General features: G+C 44.9%; 1 protein-coding gene across 2 annotated transcripts in view; it reads right to left on the minus strand.

Moving 5' to 3' along the window:
- Nucleotides 1-18,698, minus strand: part of PCYT1B (phosphate cytidylyltransferase 1B, choline) — a 1,395,913-nt gene that overhangs the window by 626,531 nt on the left and 750,684 nt on the right. For both annotated transcript variants that reach the window (XM_085622422.1, XM_085622421.1), the window contains exon 6: nucleotides 17,486-17,628. In XM_085622422.1, coding sequence (XP_085478548.1) covers nucleotides 17,486-17,628 — 143 coding nt within the window. The remainder of the gene's footprint in view (nucleotides 1-17,485; nucleotides 17,629-18,698) is intronic.

The following is an 18,698-nucleotide window of genomic DNA, read 5'->3' on the forward strand; positions in this document are numbered from 1 at the left end:
AGGTAATTTCATAAAGGAATGTCTCCAGATGCCTATCATAGGTTTAGGGGGAAACATCCAATGCCCGGCAGTAGTGAAAGGAGGTGTTCTAGGTAAAGACCTTAGTCGTCCACCCCATTTCTTGGCCAACACACTCGAGGTAGCGATGGCTCATCTCACTTTGGCAGCTGAGCTGCACTTCAATCAACGAAGTGTACAAGAAGAGATAATGACCGATGCTTGGGCCACTAACAATTTCATTGACGCTCAATATGCACAGGCCATTTGTTGCGCCCTTATTAAGAAGCTACAATCAGAAAGGGCACAGGCAATAGATGGAACCGAGTTAACTTCTGAGCCCATTCAATTTACAACAATAGATTTAATTTTGGCTTGTAATGGTCAACAACATGAGGAGACTATATTTTTTTAAATATCATAGATGCCCCTCAATTTAAAATGTTGTTAGTGCTTCCCTGGCTGTCATTACATGACCCCGACAATAGATGGGATTCAGTATCAATCACATTCACTTCTGCCTATTGCCAGGAAATCTGTAAATTGAACTAAAAGGATCTCATTAACCCTCCATCTCCATCCCAGGAGCTGGCTCGTGGAGCTGAATACACCGTAGCTGCAACAGAAGAATCATCCCAGGAGATACCTGAGTGCTATTTATCGTACAGTGATGTTTGATAAAAGAAAAGCTGAGACATTGCCTCTACACCACTTTTATGACTGCTGCATAAACCTCATAGAAAGAGCTCAGGTTCCTAGCAGCCTTGTGTTTGCCCTAACTGCAGCACAGAATGAACATCTAAAAGAGTATCTAGAGGATAACCTAGCCAACCAGTTTATAAGACCCTTCTGTTCACCAGCTGCATCACTGTTATTCTTCGTACCAAAGGCTAATGGAGAACTTAGGCCATCTACAGGGCACTAAGTAAGGTTACAATTGTAAATAGGTGTCCTATTCCACTCATCTCAGTTCTACTTGACTAGGTGAAATCCACAACTGTATACTCAAAATTAGACCTCTTAGGATTCTATAACCTGGTCAGGAAATACGATGAGTGAAAGACTGATTTTAAGACTAAGCTTGGTCTTTACAAATATTTAGTGATGCCCTTTGGGTTGTGTAAGATGCCCGTAGCCTTCCAGTTCTTTGTGATTGAAGTATTCAGAGAATTTTTATACCGTTTCTTAGTCATCGGTATCAATGACATCCTCATGTACTCAAATTCGGAGGTTGAGCACGTGAAATACATGTCTATGGTCTTACACAAATTGCATGAGAATGGGCGCAATGCCAAATTGAACAAATATGAGCTACACAATAGTAGAATTCCTATGTTTTGGTATCACTCCAATTCAGATTTGAATGGAAACCGAAAATATCAGTGCAATGGTTGACTGGCCATCTCCAAAGTCAGCAAAGGATGTTCAATCTTTCTTAGGATTCTCAAATTTTACAGGCGTTTAGTTCTAAATTTCTCTCAATTAGTTTTTCCCATCACAAGTCTTCTGAGAAAAGGAGTCATTTTTAAATGGCACCCAGAGGCGAGCAGGCCTTGCACGCTTTGAAAATTGAATTAATCACTGCACCAGTCTTATCACATCCTCAAATGGATCTCCCTTTTATAGTAGAAGCCAAGACTTTAGATCCGGCTGTACTGTAAGAGCAGTATTGTCCCAAAGGGACCCAAAGACTTCTGAGCTCCCCATTGAAGTTCATTCACGAAAGTTGACATTCTGTGAAATATATTTGACAATTGACAACAAAGAATTATTGGCAATAAAGGACGCTTTAACAGAATGGTGTCATTACATGTTTGGAACACCACATAAGAGGATACAATGTGCTGCTGGTTGTCAAAGAATATTTGACCAAAATCTCACACCTCACTCTCACTAAAGGGATTTTGTCCACCTCAAAATTGGCTACTTTATTCCAGGATAACATTGTAAACATTCATGGTTTACTCATCAGTGTGATCTCCGATTAGGGAACTCAATCCCCTTCAAAGTACTGGAAAGCCCTCAGTAATCTATTAGGAATAGAGTTGGCATTTTCCATGAGCTGGCATCCGCAAACCGATGGCCAATTAGAAAGAATTAATCAATTCATGGATTTCTGAGATGTCACCTACTGCAATATGAGGGGGGGGACTTGGTTATACTGTATAAGTATAGCAGAACTTGCTTACAATAACACCAAGCATCCATACACAGGTTTTTCACCGTTGTTCTTTGTGTATGGATATCATCCTAGGTCATTCCCAGAATTACTTCCCAATGATCCTTTTTGTCCAACAGCCCATAAAAGTTTGAAGATAATTTGCTGAGCCCTCATTTGCTCCCAAGCAAATCTGGCAAAATCTCAGCACATTTATAAAAACTAAGCTGACAAACATCGCCGTCCAGCTGACAATTATCAATTAGGAGATACGGTATGGCTTTCTACCAATCACCTCACCTTAAAAGGCCCCCAAGAACTGAAACCCTGATTTACTGACCCTTGCCTGATAAAAGAAAAGATTGGCACCACAGCAATCAAACTGGTTTTCCCATCTACGATGCGAGTAAACCCAGTCTTTCATGTGTTGTTGTTAAAGAAGGTGGTTACTCAATTCAATTCAATTCAAAAGACCTTTATTCGGATTTCATAAAATCCATAAAAGTACAACAAAAGGAAAACAACACATTTATACAATAATACAATCCATAAAAACACCACAATCACAGCAATTCATTTTCAAATATACAACTAGCATAAATAATTTTCAGGGATTTTCCATCGTTTTGCGTGCGTGTACTATTAATCTCAGAAAAGTGCTGGTGCGAAAAATTAATTCATCTGTATCCAGGGAAAATAATAATGAACATGATTCCCCCAATGAAAGGGGTCTTAATTTTCTAAAATAGGGAGTTAAAAACCAGTTAATATATTTTAAATAAAATTTACAGAAGAATAGGAAGTGAATGTCATTCTGTTTGCTAATTCCATCACATGGGCAGGGATTGTATTCTATTGTGTGATGATACTCCAATTTTGCCAATGTTGAAGCAAGACACTAAGCCATATAAAGTACGAGACATCCTTCATTCGAGAACATGGAACAACCAGGTATGGTACCTGGTGGATTGGGTAGGCTATGGTCCGGAAGAACAATCCTGGGAATTGGCACCTCAATTAGTTTCACCACTTACACCCACACAAGGCATGGCAGGAAAAATATTGAAGGAGGGGGGAACTGTCAGGGCCTACTCCCACTTCTCCCTGTGTTATGCCACAGCCAATGACACGGCTCGTGAGGTAGTTGGAATGAGGACTTGGGCTCCAACCCACCATCCTTGCCCTAGACCACAACGTGGTTTACATTTTGGGGCCTATTGCAGAGTCCTAGTTAAACTTTGTCCAGCCTTTTGGAACACTGGCAGTCATTTTGGGTCTGGGCGTGGCTTCACAATAAAAGGGTATCACATCCTGCTTTACCTGCCAGGGGGCCTGGGTGTGGGTCCACAATAAAAGGAGACACACACCCTGCTTTAACTTCCAGATATTGAGTCATCATCCAACAAAGCAACAGCATTCCTCAAGAGAAGAGATACAAGATTTAAAGGGATTAAAAGGTGAGCCTTTATTAAGGAACAAGATGTTTTCTTAAAAGACAAAAAGCTCTGAAGGCCAAGAGTTAGTGAGATTTCTTAGAGAGAAAAAAAAGACTGTTTGAACTTTCCTGGAGAAAAGGAAATTACATTGTTTAAGCTAGTGAATGAAGCTGCATGAACTGTGAATCTGAGATTTTGTTTGGGAATTATTAGGAAGACAAAGACTTATTTTAAAAGCAGGAAGGATTTTTTTGGGGGGAAAATTGAAAACAGTTTGAGTGAGCGTCATTCTCGAAGGATCAAAGATACACCTGAAAAGTGAATCACTAGAATCAAAGATTAAAAAGATTGATTACAAGCAGAACAGACGATTTTATTTTTCTTGAATAAGGAGAAGCGCTCACTGACTCATTGCCACACTTGAGACTGCAGATCTTGAAAAAGATTGGCAAAAGTCTAAGCAGGCACTCTGATGCTTCAAGTGAGAGTTTGGTATGTGAAATGAGAGCATGAGTTGCACACTAACTAAAGTCATTGTGTTTGTGATTATGCCTGTGTGACCTGGTTGCTAATTTTTTACAGACAGGCATCCAAACAGTCCAGCTCAGGCTTAGGCCTCCTTCCATCACCATACCAGGAAAAGGGCAGAGTGTTCATTCTCCACTGTTGGTTTTGAGGTCTAACCATCAGGTAGGAGAGATCTTGCATCATACTCACTAATTCAAGAACACATTACAAAGACCACACACTAATGAGTCTTACTAACCCCCATACTTTGAGTCAGTTCGACTTGTAATTTTATTCAAGGCTGCTGCAGCAAGGTACAGACAGCCAGTGGTGGCATTCTGCTCCCACGTAAGTATTCACAGGCGCTGACATCTCCCAAAGAGAGTCAGCCATACCCTAAAAATGCCCACGATTCATCTTCCAGAGCAGCAGTCAGTTTTAGCAGTCTTTCTCAGGCCATGCAAAATTGATCACTATGTGTACTATTTTAATACGCTTCCCCATCTCAAAAAGCATTTTAGAGGCTGACAGGAGCATCACTTGTCTTCAACATTAAGGAGTTTGCTTCAAGATAAGGACCACAGGTGCCTAAGTTTACATTCGGCTTTTAGGATTTTGCTTTAAGATAAGGACCTTTAAGTACACATTACAAGTTACACCTTACCTCATTGTGTATGGCCACTCCTGCCAGAGTCTCATTTCTTGGACTGATAGAGCTTTTAAGCATTCAGAAGGGTCTCATTTAAGAGAATGTTTATGTGGTTGGAATATTAAGTATTAATTTCCCACAGTAAGGGAGGAAAATTAAACCTGGATCTCATTGCCTTAAAAGCTGCATTCAACTTCGTTGGCAATGCTCTTCTTTTGTGAACCATGAGGGGATTGGGTATGGATTCTGATGCCAATTTATAAGAGTTATTGCATATTTAGAACTCAGGCAGGGTTCATTACAGTCAAGATGGTGATCTCAGCGACCCTTTTCCTAACTATAATGTGTGTAGTATGATGGTGCTTGCTTCAACCTTATATACATTATTAATAAATGTTCTGAAATTAGTTAAGGCAAATGGGTAAAATCAGTGGGCAGTAAATTCATGTACTTCTATTCACGGGTGACATAACATGGGCAGACAATACTGAAACGATTTTTGCAATGCACTTATTACTTATTGTTCAGAGAAAAAATGGTGGTTAACAACACCAAGGAGTGGTTGATTAGGCAGGACAGCACACTCAGAACCCACCACTAATCACCTTAAATTGAGTTAAACTCTTGACCGTTTAGGTTAGTGAGCACCATGTAATCCATCAATGAGTTCTTACTTAGTAAGAATTAGGACCACATTATTGTATGTCAACAAATCTATCATCCACTTCAAAAGGATGTCAGGTGATCAAGTCGTGCGTCAGACACTGGAGGTTTGTAACTGTACCACAAAGGCTGTGAGTGAGGCACTTTATTGCTAAGGCGTATGACTTTGTATCACGATAGGGTGGTGTCCGAATTTTTTGTTGTTGTCATCATCATTTTTGTGTTAAAGCAGATCTGAGGACTAGGGCAATTAGTAATCTTGCCGGCTTTAACCCTAAATTACTGTGGGTAAAATTGTGCGGTAATCCAGGCTGTGACACACATATAGCCATTTTAAAAATGCGGAGAGCTTAGCTTGGACAAATCAATTAAGGTACACTGGTTGAGATAGGTGAAAGAGATTATATTTTTATTAAATCTACCTCGTATTTGGCAGCCAAACAAAGATACTGGTGCAACAGAGGTTGCACTTAAAACTGCTGACTGGTGCTATGTAAAGGTTAAACAAAAACCTATAGTGGGCAATTGACCGATGCCTGACAGTTATTGTTAGGCCACCAGCCTAAAATGTCTTGAATCGTACTACAGTACGATTCCGCTTCACTGTTGTAGACATCTGAATTTGGGATTTAGACTGTGTGTACTCCACGTGGTTTCTTTGATCGAAAACGGAGTAAAGGGATCCGATAAATAGTGTGCTATGCAGTATTTGTGAAAGAAACCTGGATGCTGTGTTGCTATTTCGTTTTTTTGTCAGGTTTATTACTATATGGGTGACTTGCTTGATCCAAGTCCTGAAACATCTAGAAATAAAAAATGTTAAGCCTGGTCTACTAGTCCCGCCAAGGACAGAAAACATGACATTAGGTATCAAACTATATCTGGAAAGACCGGTTAGGCTGATTCAAACAGAGCACTGGCTGCTCTTACACATTATAGCCAATGGGGGTATCTGCTAATGGGTTGGATTTCCTTTCCAACCTTCAATATGTACTTTTCCTGTGATGACACTTATTCACTGTGTATGCAAAAGTAATCTATAAATAATTTAGATTTTAACATTTATATTGCTTTATTGTATGTTTCTGTGATATGAAATGTTTCATGTAATTGGTTTTTTTTTGCTCTGAGATTGAATTTTGCAACTAGTTATGTGACATGTTTTGGAACTTAAATTATTTAGCTACTGTGTTCGATTTTGTTATAGACTCATAGAGAACCATGCAGTATATCATTGTAATCAGACATTTAAAAGATATCACAAACTCACCAAATGAACATTGCTATCAATGCCTGCCAGGTGTTTCCTGTAAGGATCAGATTTATTTTCCACATGCAAGGAAGAGTCATGTTTGCTTTCTTCAGTTTTCGCCCCTTGACCTTCCCCTACCACTTCAGCAGCAAACGGGAGAGACCAAGGGTAGGACAAGAAGGCAACTCTGTATCGCCACTGAGCTTCAGAGAAAGCGTTTTTTCCTTCTTCCTACCACTGGCTTTTTACTGAATTGACATGCATGGTAGACACATACAAGTGTTGTAGACAAATGATTGTGAACTTTGGTAAATTGAGTTCTCCAAGTGTAGGTTTAAGTATTGAAAATAGAACAGCAAGACGCGGTAGGTTGGCTGGTGCACAGTGAAGAGAAAAAGAGGCTGATCCCTCGCGATACCTTATATGTCCCCAACCCCTTCCTGGTACCCCCGATGACGTCCCATGCCGCTGCTATTGGCTGTTTACACAACCCAAGGGCATCTTCTCTGCGCAGTGCCACACTTTCCGCCTGCGCCCAGCACAACAGGGACTGGTACCAGGCTTTTGCTGCTGGAGGGGTAGGAGACATCCAACGGCACGTAAGTCTATGTATTTAGAAGTCACTTTATTCCCTTTGGACCTTGGGTAGAGTCCCAGAATGCACACCTCCCATGTCCAGTCCAAAGTGCGTTCCGTGCACTGAGTTGAGCAACTGGTGACTACACCCCAATATGCTTGAATAGCAGTGCATGACCATAATATGTGCAATAGGTCTGCGTCAGCCTCATTGCATCTCGTGCACCCAGCATCGAGCAAAATATCGATTTATACGTTCTGGTGTCAGATAGGCTTTGTGGATGATATAATATTGGGTGAGCCAAAATCTGGCAATACGTGGAATATGCGTAGGACTCTCGAGTATGTTGCCCCATTCCCTGTCTGTGACGGGCCGCCCTAAGTCAGCGTCCCAGTGAGCTTGGAGAGAAAGTAGTTGCTGTGCTATATGTATTCTGAGAGATTCCACGAACCACTTGGTTAAGTGGCGGCCTGAGCCCAGCTCATGTAGGTATTGTATGGTTAGGTGGGTGATACGTTCCTGTGCCATATCATCCCACAGCACGCTGAGTGCATATATCACTGTGGCATCTAATAAAAACTGACCCTGCGGTAGGTCCGAGCTATTGGTGAGGTCTGCGAATGGGACGAGTTGGCCATCGGCATACAGATCGCCCAGCGTCTGAACACCGGCCTCCTCCCAATGCACCAGCTCCGCGCCTGTTATTGCCTTACTCTTCCTGGGCGTACCCAGTATAGGGACTGATGGTGCATATGGCACTACATGATGCGTACTGCGAAGGCTGCGCGGGTAGCGCTGGTACGCCACCCAGACCAGCAGCTGTGTAGGCATACTGTCCGTCCGACCCGGATGAAACAGCGTTATTGTTTGGGAATGTGTGAGCCCGGGCGTCAGTGCTGCTGTGTCTTCAAGTTGGCATGCGCTGAGTCAGTGCGCCACCCACTGAAGTTATGCAGCTAGATAATAGTGCTCCATATTGGGTAAAGAAGACCGCCCTGGGTGGTCAGCGGGTACATTTTAGCTAGGGAAACTCTGCTGCGTGAACCATGCCATATGAATTGCCGCAGGTCTGACTCTAAATATTTTTTAAACGGCGGCTTAAGATGTAAGGGTACATTTGTAAATTATTAAAGGAGGCGTGGTAGGACAACCATTTTAACCAGCGCAATCCTGCCCATAACCGCCAACGGCAAGGTGGTCCAGAAGGACATCTGTGCCTGCACCGCTGTGACAGCATGACCCAGGTTGCCCTCCAGCAGGTCTTGGGAGATATCGGAATGCTTCGGTCTGCCAGTGTACAGCTCTACCATGAACGACGAGGTGCGGGTCAGAAGTAGATTCTATGAATGGGTATAGGCATGACTTTTCCCAATTCACCCTCAGTCCAGACACCGAGGTGAACTCGAGCAGTGTGGCCTCGATTGTCCCACATGACTGCCCCACGTCTCTGAGATATATCAAAAGGTCGTCCGCATATAAGGAGACCGCATGCATGCCATCTCCCAACGGGATTCCCCAATCAGCCTGCGTGTTACGGAGCGCCTCCGGCTGGGGCTCAATAGCAAGCGCGAATAAGAGTGGGGAGAGTGGGCAGCCCTGCCTCGTGCCGCGCTCTGTGGGAACCAGCTCCGATATGTATGGGCCTGTCTTGAACCTGCCTGTGGGTCGCATGTAGAGTAGTTTAACGAGGCCCAGAAATACCTCCCCCAATCCATACCTGTGCAGCGCAGCAAATAGGAACTCCCACTCTAGTCAAATGACTTCTCCAGATCTAGCAAGAGGCATCCAGCATGCGCTCAGCCAGCTACATCCGGAGTAGTATGCCACACGGAAGAAAAGTCGCAGGTTTAATGAGGTACTGCGTGCTGGGACGAAACCCTTTTGGTCCGTGTGTACTAGCTGAGGCACCAACGGGGTTAATCTGTTCGCTAGTATTTTAGCTAACACCTTATATTCGGCGTTAAGTAGCATCAGCGGGCGATATGAGCCTATTAGCTCCAGATTCCTGTGAGGTTTGGGCAAGGACACCAGCAAGGATTCGCATAGCGTTTCCGGGAGTGTGTAGACTTCCTGTGCATTTTGATACACTGTGAGAAGCCGTGGCGCCAGAGTCTCTTGGTAGGCCTTATTGTATTCGGCCGGGTAGCCATCCGGGCCCGGCGCTTCACCTGTAGCTAACAAGCTTATAGCACTATGCACTTACATCAGTGAGGGGCTCGCTTAGTTTGCTTCTTTGCCCGGTTGTGATCTGGTGCATCAGAAAGGGAGCAAGAAAGGTTTCTATGTTCGTTAATGTTGCACGGCTTACCGATTGGTACACTCTAGCGTAATCTGTGGTAAATTCCTGGTGAATTTCATGCTGCGTGGTGAGCATTGCCCTCGTTGCTGAGTGCAGCCGCAGCATGGGTGACTGAGTGCTCTCCTGCTGGATCATGCAAGCTAGTAATCTGCCCGCTCTGTCTGCGCTGCGTGTGTGCGTGCATGCAGCATGCAAGTCGTAATTCAAGCAGCACAGTCGCTCTATCACCTCAACGTGTTTAGAGTGTTGCTCGTCGATGCCCTGCTGTGCGTAGTTCCCCTGTGCTAATTCAGTTTCAAGCCAGGTCAAGGTGTCCTCAATGCACTTCACTTCCTCATCTAGTTGCTTCCTGGTGCTCCAGCTCAACCCCATACAACACCCCCTGACCTCTGCCTTACCGGCGTCCGACAGAGTACCCACATCTGCGACTGACCACACATAGCGCTCAAAATATGTTTCTATCGCTTCAGTTACTGCTTCTCTAAACGGTGGGTCCTCCAGTGGCAGAGGTTGAAGTCTCCACAGACGAGTAATGGGCCCCCCATCCTCGCTGCGCAATGTCATCACATGTGGGATGTGGTCAGATTACGTCTTGCCGAGGTAGCCCACAGTGAGACATTTTGTTAAGAGCAGCGCACTTGCAACAAAACGATCAATACGCACATGAAGCCTGTGTGGATGTGAGTAATGCGAGTACCTCTGTGACTGTGGGTGAAGAGCTCTCCATACATCTGATAAAGCCCAACTGTGCAGCCACTCCCCTAACTTCCTAGCGTTGGCTGTTGCAGCCGTCTGCGGCAGTGGCGAGAATGACCTGTCTACAGTTATGTCCAAGACCAAGTAGGTCTGTCAGCGTCTGCCAAAAAGCCCCTTGTTTTGTGTACGGGGCGTAAATTAATCCCAACACTACGTGCACCCCATTTAGGCGGCTCTTTGCAAGCACGTACCTGCCACAAGGATCTATACCAGTCTCTTCTGAAACAAATTGGGTACCTGACCGTATCCATATCAGGGCTCCCCTGGCGTAGGCCGAGTAGCCAGTGGCTAATATTTGACCCCTCCACCTCTGTTGCAATCTATGAATTTCCGTCTGTGAGATGTGGGTTTCTTGTAGAAGCGCCACGTGGGCGGCATGCCGCTTGAGGTACGCATACGCTCCATATCTGCGAGCTGGTGTGTGTAGCCCCCTAACATTCCATGTAAATACATTTGTGGGAGGCATAGGGCGTGTGGAGTGAGTGATGATTTATGCGGGCTGGTGGCAGTGCTAAGAATGCAGCGACGACCTATATAAGTTCTCGCAAGTACAAGATGTAGTTGCAATGTCCATGTGTGTAGTGATTGTGTAACTTGAACAGGGAACGTGGGGGGAACCCCTATGTGGTTCAACTGGGGAAGAGCAGATAGACAATGTGTGTCCGCCCAACCTGTCAAAAATGCCATACGGCAACTCACGGCAACGCTCGCCATTTTAAACTTACTAAGAGGTGGGGTAAGCTAAGCTGGCAGATAGCAGGATGCGTGGTGCTGAATCGGCCCTATGCGCATTAGTGTGTGTGCTGCACCGCATTGCACATCATGTATCAGTATGAGGCGTTACTACTGGGAGTGTTTGTGAGTCCTCGTGTGTCGGCCACACAGCGTGTGCTCTGTCGTCACTTAGGGATTGTTAAGAAGAGGCATGGGCATCCCTGCTACTCCGTCGATCTTTCAAGTCCGCCACTGCCTGCAGTGCGTCTTTCCTCTCCTGGAGGACCTGCTCACGATCGGGTGCTGCCGCTGATTGTACTGACGATGTTCGTAGCCTACGCTTGGCCCGGCAGCTTCTCGGAACACCCCTCCACAATTCTGTTCCACCTTGTCTTTGGCTCGGTGAGGTGTGATGTCCTTTAGACTTGAGTCATTCCAATGCGTCGTCTGCCGTGTTGAAGAAATGCGTGGAGCCATCTGCGACCACTCGCAACCGGGCCGGAAACATGAGAGAGTATTTCAGATTTAAGTCCCGCATTCGTCCCTTGACTGTGAGGAAGGCACTCCGCTGTTGTTGCAGACCAAGGGTAGAGTCTGAGAAGAAAAAGACATGCAAGTTGCTCACTTTTATCGCTTCCATTTTCCTGGCCTCTCGGGGTACTGTGTCTCGGTCCTTAAATTTCATGAGGCGAATCAGGAAAGATCTCGGCCCAGCACCTGGCAGCAGCCGGCCCGATGGCACCCTGTGTGCCCTCTCCACCACAAAGTAAGGTGAGAGCACATCTTCAGGCAGCAATGATTTCAGCCAGGCTTCAGTGTATGCAGCTGCGTCTTCACCTTCTGTGCCCTCTGGCAGGCCTACCACGCGCAGATTGTTTCGCCGCGATCGGCCCTTCGCGTCATCCATCCTGCACTCCAGGGAGTGAAGTCTAGCTGTAAGGGTACGTGTTTTCACAGACACCTCCGTGGCGACATCCCTCATCTCCTTCTCCAGTTCATGAACCCTACCAGTCAGCTTTCTATGATCAGCATGTAGGAGCATGAAATCCGACGTTACATCGTCGATGCAGCTTTTAGAGTGTTGTGAGAAGTTGGCCTGGTATATGCGGTCCACTAATTGTACCAGTCCAAACAACCCTTATGATGTATGAGGTCAAAGATAACCTTTAGAAAGCTATCCTAATGGTAGCTGTGGGAAGCAGCCTTCAGGCTTAATCTTGAAGGAATGTAAAGCAGCTTGTTTTACCAGAGTATCACCTCCTGAATGACCAAATGAAGGAGAACCACACAGTAGTTATATAAAAATATGTATTTATTAATATAACATTCTCTACTATCCTCTACACGAGGATAGAACACAAAGCACACAATACGAGATCAATAGAACAGTTGTAAGTTGCACAATACACAGTGGGCTCCAGGGGGAGACCAACCCATATACTAAAATAGTGGTATAACAGTCACGACTGAGATCAAGACAAGGTCTAGAGCACGTAGAATCGCTGAGACCCCAAGGAACCACCCATAGTGAGTAGACAGGGAACCCACGGAGGCCGGGTGCAGTGTGGGAACACGACCACGGGCTCCGTACAATTCTATGGGGAAGTTGCGGTTACACTTTTAAAGTTTAAGGACCCTTCTAGATGGACTTCGACCAAACCCTTTGGAACTTAAGAGTTTGAAGAGCCACTCCACCCGTGGATACCGTAGTACCAGAGTTACCTATCCCAGGGGAGCCGGATGCATAGGTCTGAAGTGGCGTCGGAAACTCTTGTCGTTCTCAATGGAAGGCTGTGAAGAAGTACTGCTGCCGTGAAGGTGAAAAGGATCCAGTGGAATCCAAGCCTGGATTCTGGAAGGAAGGAACCTGAAAGCAGAGGGGACAGAGTCTGGGTCACTTCAGGGTGACCAGGGGCTCAGGAGACGAATGCCCACCGATGTCGGTTGCTTAAGATGTGAAGAAGGGATGCTTGACTCTGCAGCCACGAGGACCAGGAGATGCCGAGGATGAACAGGAGCCAGGGGCAACTTGTCCCATGAAGGATGTCGAGTGCTGAGGGGTCAGTGTCCAGCTGGGGCATCAACAAGCCTTGGCAAAAGCAACCCACGCAGGAAGGTCAAACAGGTTACGGTGTGGACCAGCAAGGTCCAGGCGACTCACCAAGCAATGGAGAGTCAGGGCACGTCTGGCGCAACCAGGAGAGCCCACGAGAAATCAAGATGACCCTCAGGAGGACCCACAGGCCGAATGACCATGAGTCATGAGGGGACCTCGAGCAAGATTGCAAAGCACCAGCCTACGGAGCAATCGGTGTGAGGAGGCTGGAGTTCATTGGTGCACATACTGCTCCGGGTCAGGACTACACAGAGTCCAATGCACAAGCTCAGGAATCTCCAACAAGCATATGCAACTGCAAATGGACGCGGTGCACAGGGGTTCGGGTTATGAAGTCCCCACGAGGGATACTGGCCTCAAACTTGGTGAGAGGGCAGATCGACCTCAGAGACTTTTGGAAACCCACCTTCTGTGTTGCTGAAATCTTCAGAGTCCATAGGAGCTCAGGAGCAGCAGACCGGTCAGTTGCGGTTAGGTGCCTGCAAAGCAGGGGAGTGACTCCTACACTCCAAGGGAGATTCTTCAGTTGTCTTGAGTGCACCACAGGTCATGCACGGAGCCTGTATGGAGAAAAGGCACAAACTCAGCTTCTGATGGAAAGGGGGACGAAGTCGAGCCCTGTCAAGGTCCAGCGAAGTCCAAGGTGTCCAGACGGTTGAAGGTCAGTGGTTTCTTCTTGTAGAATCTTGTCCATGTAAAATCTCAATTCTTACAGCCACGTAAGCCCTTTTTTACCCACGGGAGAGGGTAGGACATATTCGGGGACCCTGGAAAGGAAGGGGGAGGATAAAGGGGTGGCTACACCCATGTCCTTTGTCCAGTTTAGCGCCAGAACTGGTATGAGCTGGACTATGCACAGGGACACCAAATGTGGCCCACGTGCCGACTTTCAGGCATTCTCAGAGTGCACCCACCCAGCCCCAATACACTAAATCCTGTCTGTGAGGTGGTCACACCTCCCTGTGACAGGATGCCTATTGTGTTGCCTTCTTCTGCTTGAGTTTGGCTCAGCAGCAGAAGGGCAGAAATATGTCTCTGGTCAGCAGCATCCATTTTGTGATGCCCGAGTTGAGAAGACCAGTGACCCCACGAAGCTCGCTTCTGAAGGGTGGAATCATACCTCCCAAACCAGCTACTGGGGTGGAGGTATGGTTCCAAGGTATTTGATGCCAAACACGATATGTTTCTATGCAGCTGTTTTCGAGATATCATTTACCACGAGGTTATAATGCACCTCTACCTATATGTTCGGCGGAGTCACAGACAACGCGGGAAAATGGTCTCCGAAGGCTGCAGAGGGGCTCTGCTCTTGCAGGCGCACCCTCTCACATAAAACTCAGCACCCTGCCTTCAGGATTGTTAAGGCCTGCTATAGGGGTGACTTATATGTTTTCAGTGTAGTGACCAATAGATATAGTGAATCTATATCTAAAGTAAGTGGTGCAATCACCATCTTCCACAGGCTGCAGTAGCAGACCTAGAGTTCCATTTTGCATGGCCTCTCATGGGTGGCATAATACATGCTTCAGCCTCTGGGGTACCTATGCCCTGGGTACATGGTGTACCATATACTAGGGATTTATAAGGGTACCCCAGTATCCAACCTGGAGTGTACCAAAGTACATGTATGTCAATTTAAGGGAGAAAGCAGATAGAATGGGGTTCTGATTAGCAGGATCTCAGTCAGAGTAGTCAAAAACAGTGAGACATCAAGCAAAAAGTGGGGGTAACCATAAGAAGAAGATACTACTTTCCTACAAGTGTTTCTTATCATAATGAGTAATTATAGTGGTGTAGCATACTCTCCACCCTGGGTACTCCCTAATGACTACGCCACACGCGGAGCTTAGCATAACACATCTTTATCCGTCTGAGTGTAACTGCAAACTCAACATTCTAAACCTGCATTCATTCACTCCGCTCTAAACTTACGTCACAATTTTACTGAGTCCATAAGGAACCAAAACGGTTTCATCATTGCTAACTCACATGACATTACAAGTGGGAAAGGACCCTAGCTTTCTTTCACTGTCATGAATTTAGACAGACTTAGTATTAGGAAGTCGTTCCTTGTTGAGTCGACTAGGCAGTTTAATAGGAATTCGTTCATGAAGGCAATGTGTGAGGTTACTGTTCGGAGTGATGGGGAATGACTTTCTGTTATACCTGCTGCTCAGCCAGTGGGACTGTGATAAGAGAGTGTTGATGAGTGGAATGTTGGTGTGTGTGTGAGTCAGTTGGTGGATGGGCTGAGCAGCAGGAAGGCTGCTCCTGGTGGGGCTCTGCTTAACATCTTATCTTAAATAAATCTACATGAAGAAAGTACCTGGACTGGACCATCCTTTATTCACTACACTTTCCTCATTCTTTATGAAGAGACTGAGAAAGCCTGGAAGAGAATTTTCAATTTTTTGGGATTTCAAGAGTGAGGACTTCTTTGTTTCCTGAATTTCTTCCTTTACCCAGGATATTTAATTTTGGTGTTACATATGTCTGTTAGTTATGGTTTTGGACTTTGTTGGTGAGAACAACTTTGTTGTCAGACGCATATAAATTATAGAAGACAACACAAGTTCCATATGGACATGAAATGTGTGCAACATTTTATCACTTTTCAACTTGAGACAACCAATAAAATCTTTTCAAAATGTCATAATTATAAAAAGGGATGGGGTCTGTCTGTGAAGTGCTTCCCCTCTGTTACTGGAGTCTACATTCGCAGTGGAGGGACTTTGAGGCAGGACAAGAGGTGGAGTGTCAAGTACTTTAGTGTCCACTTTAGCCCCAACACAACTCTTCCTCTGAGCTGCTTCATGAGCGATCACCGACATGGTCTTCCAGTGGTGACTGCAATACAAACTAGGTAGTGCCAATATGTAGAGTGAGGCCTTGCAAAAGAAAAAAAATGGAGGCAAGGGGACTCCATCTGTTTTGTTCCACCTTCGTGACGTGAACTTACATATTAACTGGGAAATTGCCATCACTTACATTTCCTGATACTACAAACACTAAAGGTCTGCCATGTGTGGCTGATAAAAAGATTGAATGAAACTACCAACAAAAGGCAATTGTTGAAGGGAACTGATGTCTTTCCCACTTCATTCATTGTGTGCTGTAGTATGCTCCAAATGGTGGATGGCACTTCAAATGAGCAATGGCTTTTTCCGTTAGATATATTATTGTTCTTATAATTATTAGGCCTGGGCGGTAAATTCTGTTCTGCTCGCGGAATTTGCGGAATTCGGGTAATTTTGCATTCTGCGGAGAACGCGGAATTGGCCAAAATTCTGCATTCCGCGGCTTCGCAGAATTTTTTGCTTGTTCGCGTTCTCAAAATGCGTGTCTGCGAGATATTTCCCCCCAAGCACACAAACAGCATTGGCGAACAGGAAAAAAGCATTGCGAACAAGCAATTCCGCGTGCTCACAGAGATTTTTTACCGTTTTGCGGAGCTTTGCGCGCGACTACGCAAATTCCGCCCACCCTATTATTACCTGTGGATAGGAACTTGTATTCCCACAGCGAATTCAGAACAAGCTCTAATTTCCAAACACACATTGAAATGAATGTGTAACTAGGGGAAGGTTTTTCCTGTGCGACAGAATCCCGCAATCTCTAATCCCGCCTGATGCTGTTTGGGGCCATTTAAAGAACAGACTCACTGTTCTTATGACTATCAAGGATCAGCAAATATGATCCATTACAGTCACAGAAAATGTATTGATGTGGTTGGAAAAAGAAAATGCAGCTGGAAACTTTGAGCTTTATTACAGGATTATGGGACCTATACCAAGTATATTACGTTACAGTAGAATGTTAAACCTATGTTTAATGATGATGACATTTTGGTGCGATCTTTATTACCACACCAAATTAATAATAGAAGCTATGGAGGATACTTGCAAAGCTGTAAATAAGAAACGTTTGTGCCACTCTACTGAGCGAACATCACTTGTTTCTGTGGTTCTAGTGACTCAAGCTGATGTCACTAGGTTGCCACAGTGCTTGTCATGTCATATAGTGCTCGTCATAATATTATGTAACTTGTATGTCTAAGGTGCATGTTCACCAAGAAGGGCATCTTGTTGCTGAGCAACAGAGGCTTATTATTACCCAACTAAATGTTACTCATTTTATCAACCCTGGAAGGAGGAAAAGCTGAATGGATCCAACAAGTTTTTACCCTGTGACCATGAGCTCAAACATAGGTCCCTGCAACATATGAATTAGTGCAGTGAGCCACCAGACCTGTCAAAACCGGTTACAGTGTAAACCAGGTTAGCAATTATTTTTGACTGGATCCAAGAAAAAATAAGAAGAAACTATATTTGGACTGAAAAACGCATCCATTATGTACTTACATTTATAAAACTGACATTCAGATCCTTTGCTGTGTATCCTCTTTGGAGGTTGCGACGTGCATAAACATCATAGTCACGTACAATTCTAGTGATAATATCTGAAGTTGAGATGCCTTCAGTCCTCTTCGTGGGGATGAACATTCCTAAAAATGAGAAGAAAATGAAGCTCCACTGAAAAGGCATTAGACTGATTTAAATAACAAAACAATGTAATGCTACCTAAAGTGTGATGACAACATAGGGGTAGTATGAAAACGGACAAGATTAGGTGTATACAGTCTTACTCAGGCCACACAAGTCGGCTGAACCCTCCACTCTGTTCCAGGTTTCCTAGATTCACGTATGAAACGGTGAGCTCTGTGATTGACACAGTCAAGTATTTTGCACTTCATCTTCGTCCAGAAATTCTTTTATTCAGAATCAAGATTATAGATTTCAAATTGATTAGTCCATTTAGGATACTAATTTATTTAGGTCCCAGATGCTTGTACTCAAATTTAGACTGGATGATCTTGGAAGATTGCCCAAGTAAAAACTTTCTTGGTGTCGTTAGGGTATTTGGAGTTGCATCAATCCCTTGTTCTTTTGGTAAAGGGAAGACAAGGGAACTCATTTATAAGAGGGAAGTAAAGGGACTCCCACCAAACATGACCAATGCCTCTCCTGCCCATCTCTTAGTTCCATTGGTTTATTTAGAGGTGTGGGAAACATTTGGTTTCTGATGAAGGAGTCTCAGCTGACTCCTACGATGGAAACACTGTCATAGTGGCAAATTGACACAGAAATGCCATCTCAGTTGTGTCAGAAGGCCCTCATTCTTTAAGCCATGGCTGGCGATTCTGTTTCTTCCTGCACAAGTTCGGCATGCATGACGGATGCACTTTTGGCAAAAAATCTTTAGCCATGTGGTGGGGATATCTAAATATGGTGGTTAGGTTGCCAAAGTAGCAGGGACCCCACTCTCCCATGGTGACCAACACAGCCCAGTTGAGAAGCCATAACTGTTAATCTTTTTGAAGGAGTTCTATCAAGAAACTCAACAATGCATAAAATAAATCTGTTGACTCCCAAAACTCCTTCTCCAAATGGGTCCTGATTGAATACCAGAGACAACAGCAAGATTCTAACAGCTAAAGGAACCAGATCTTTTAATGAAAGCCCTATAGGCAGACTCGCATAGGAGGGCAGTAACTGTAACCTACGGCACTCATTG

The sequence above is a fragment of the Triturus cristatus genome, chromosome 8, assembly GCF_964204655.1.
Source record: "Triturus cristatus chromosome 8, aTriCri1.1, whole genome shotgun sequence".
Lineage (NCBI taxonomy): Eukaryota > Metazoa > Chordata > Amphibia > Caudata > Salamandridae > Triturus > Triturus cristatus.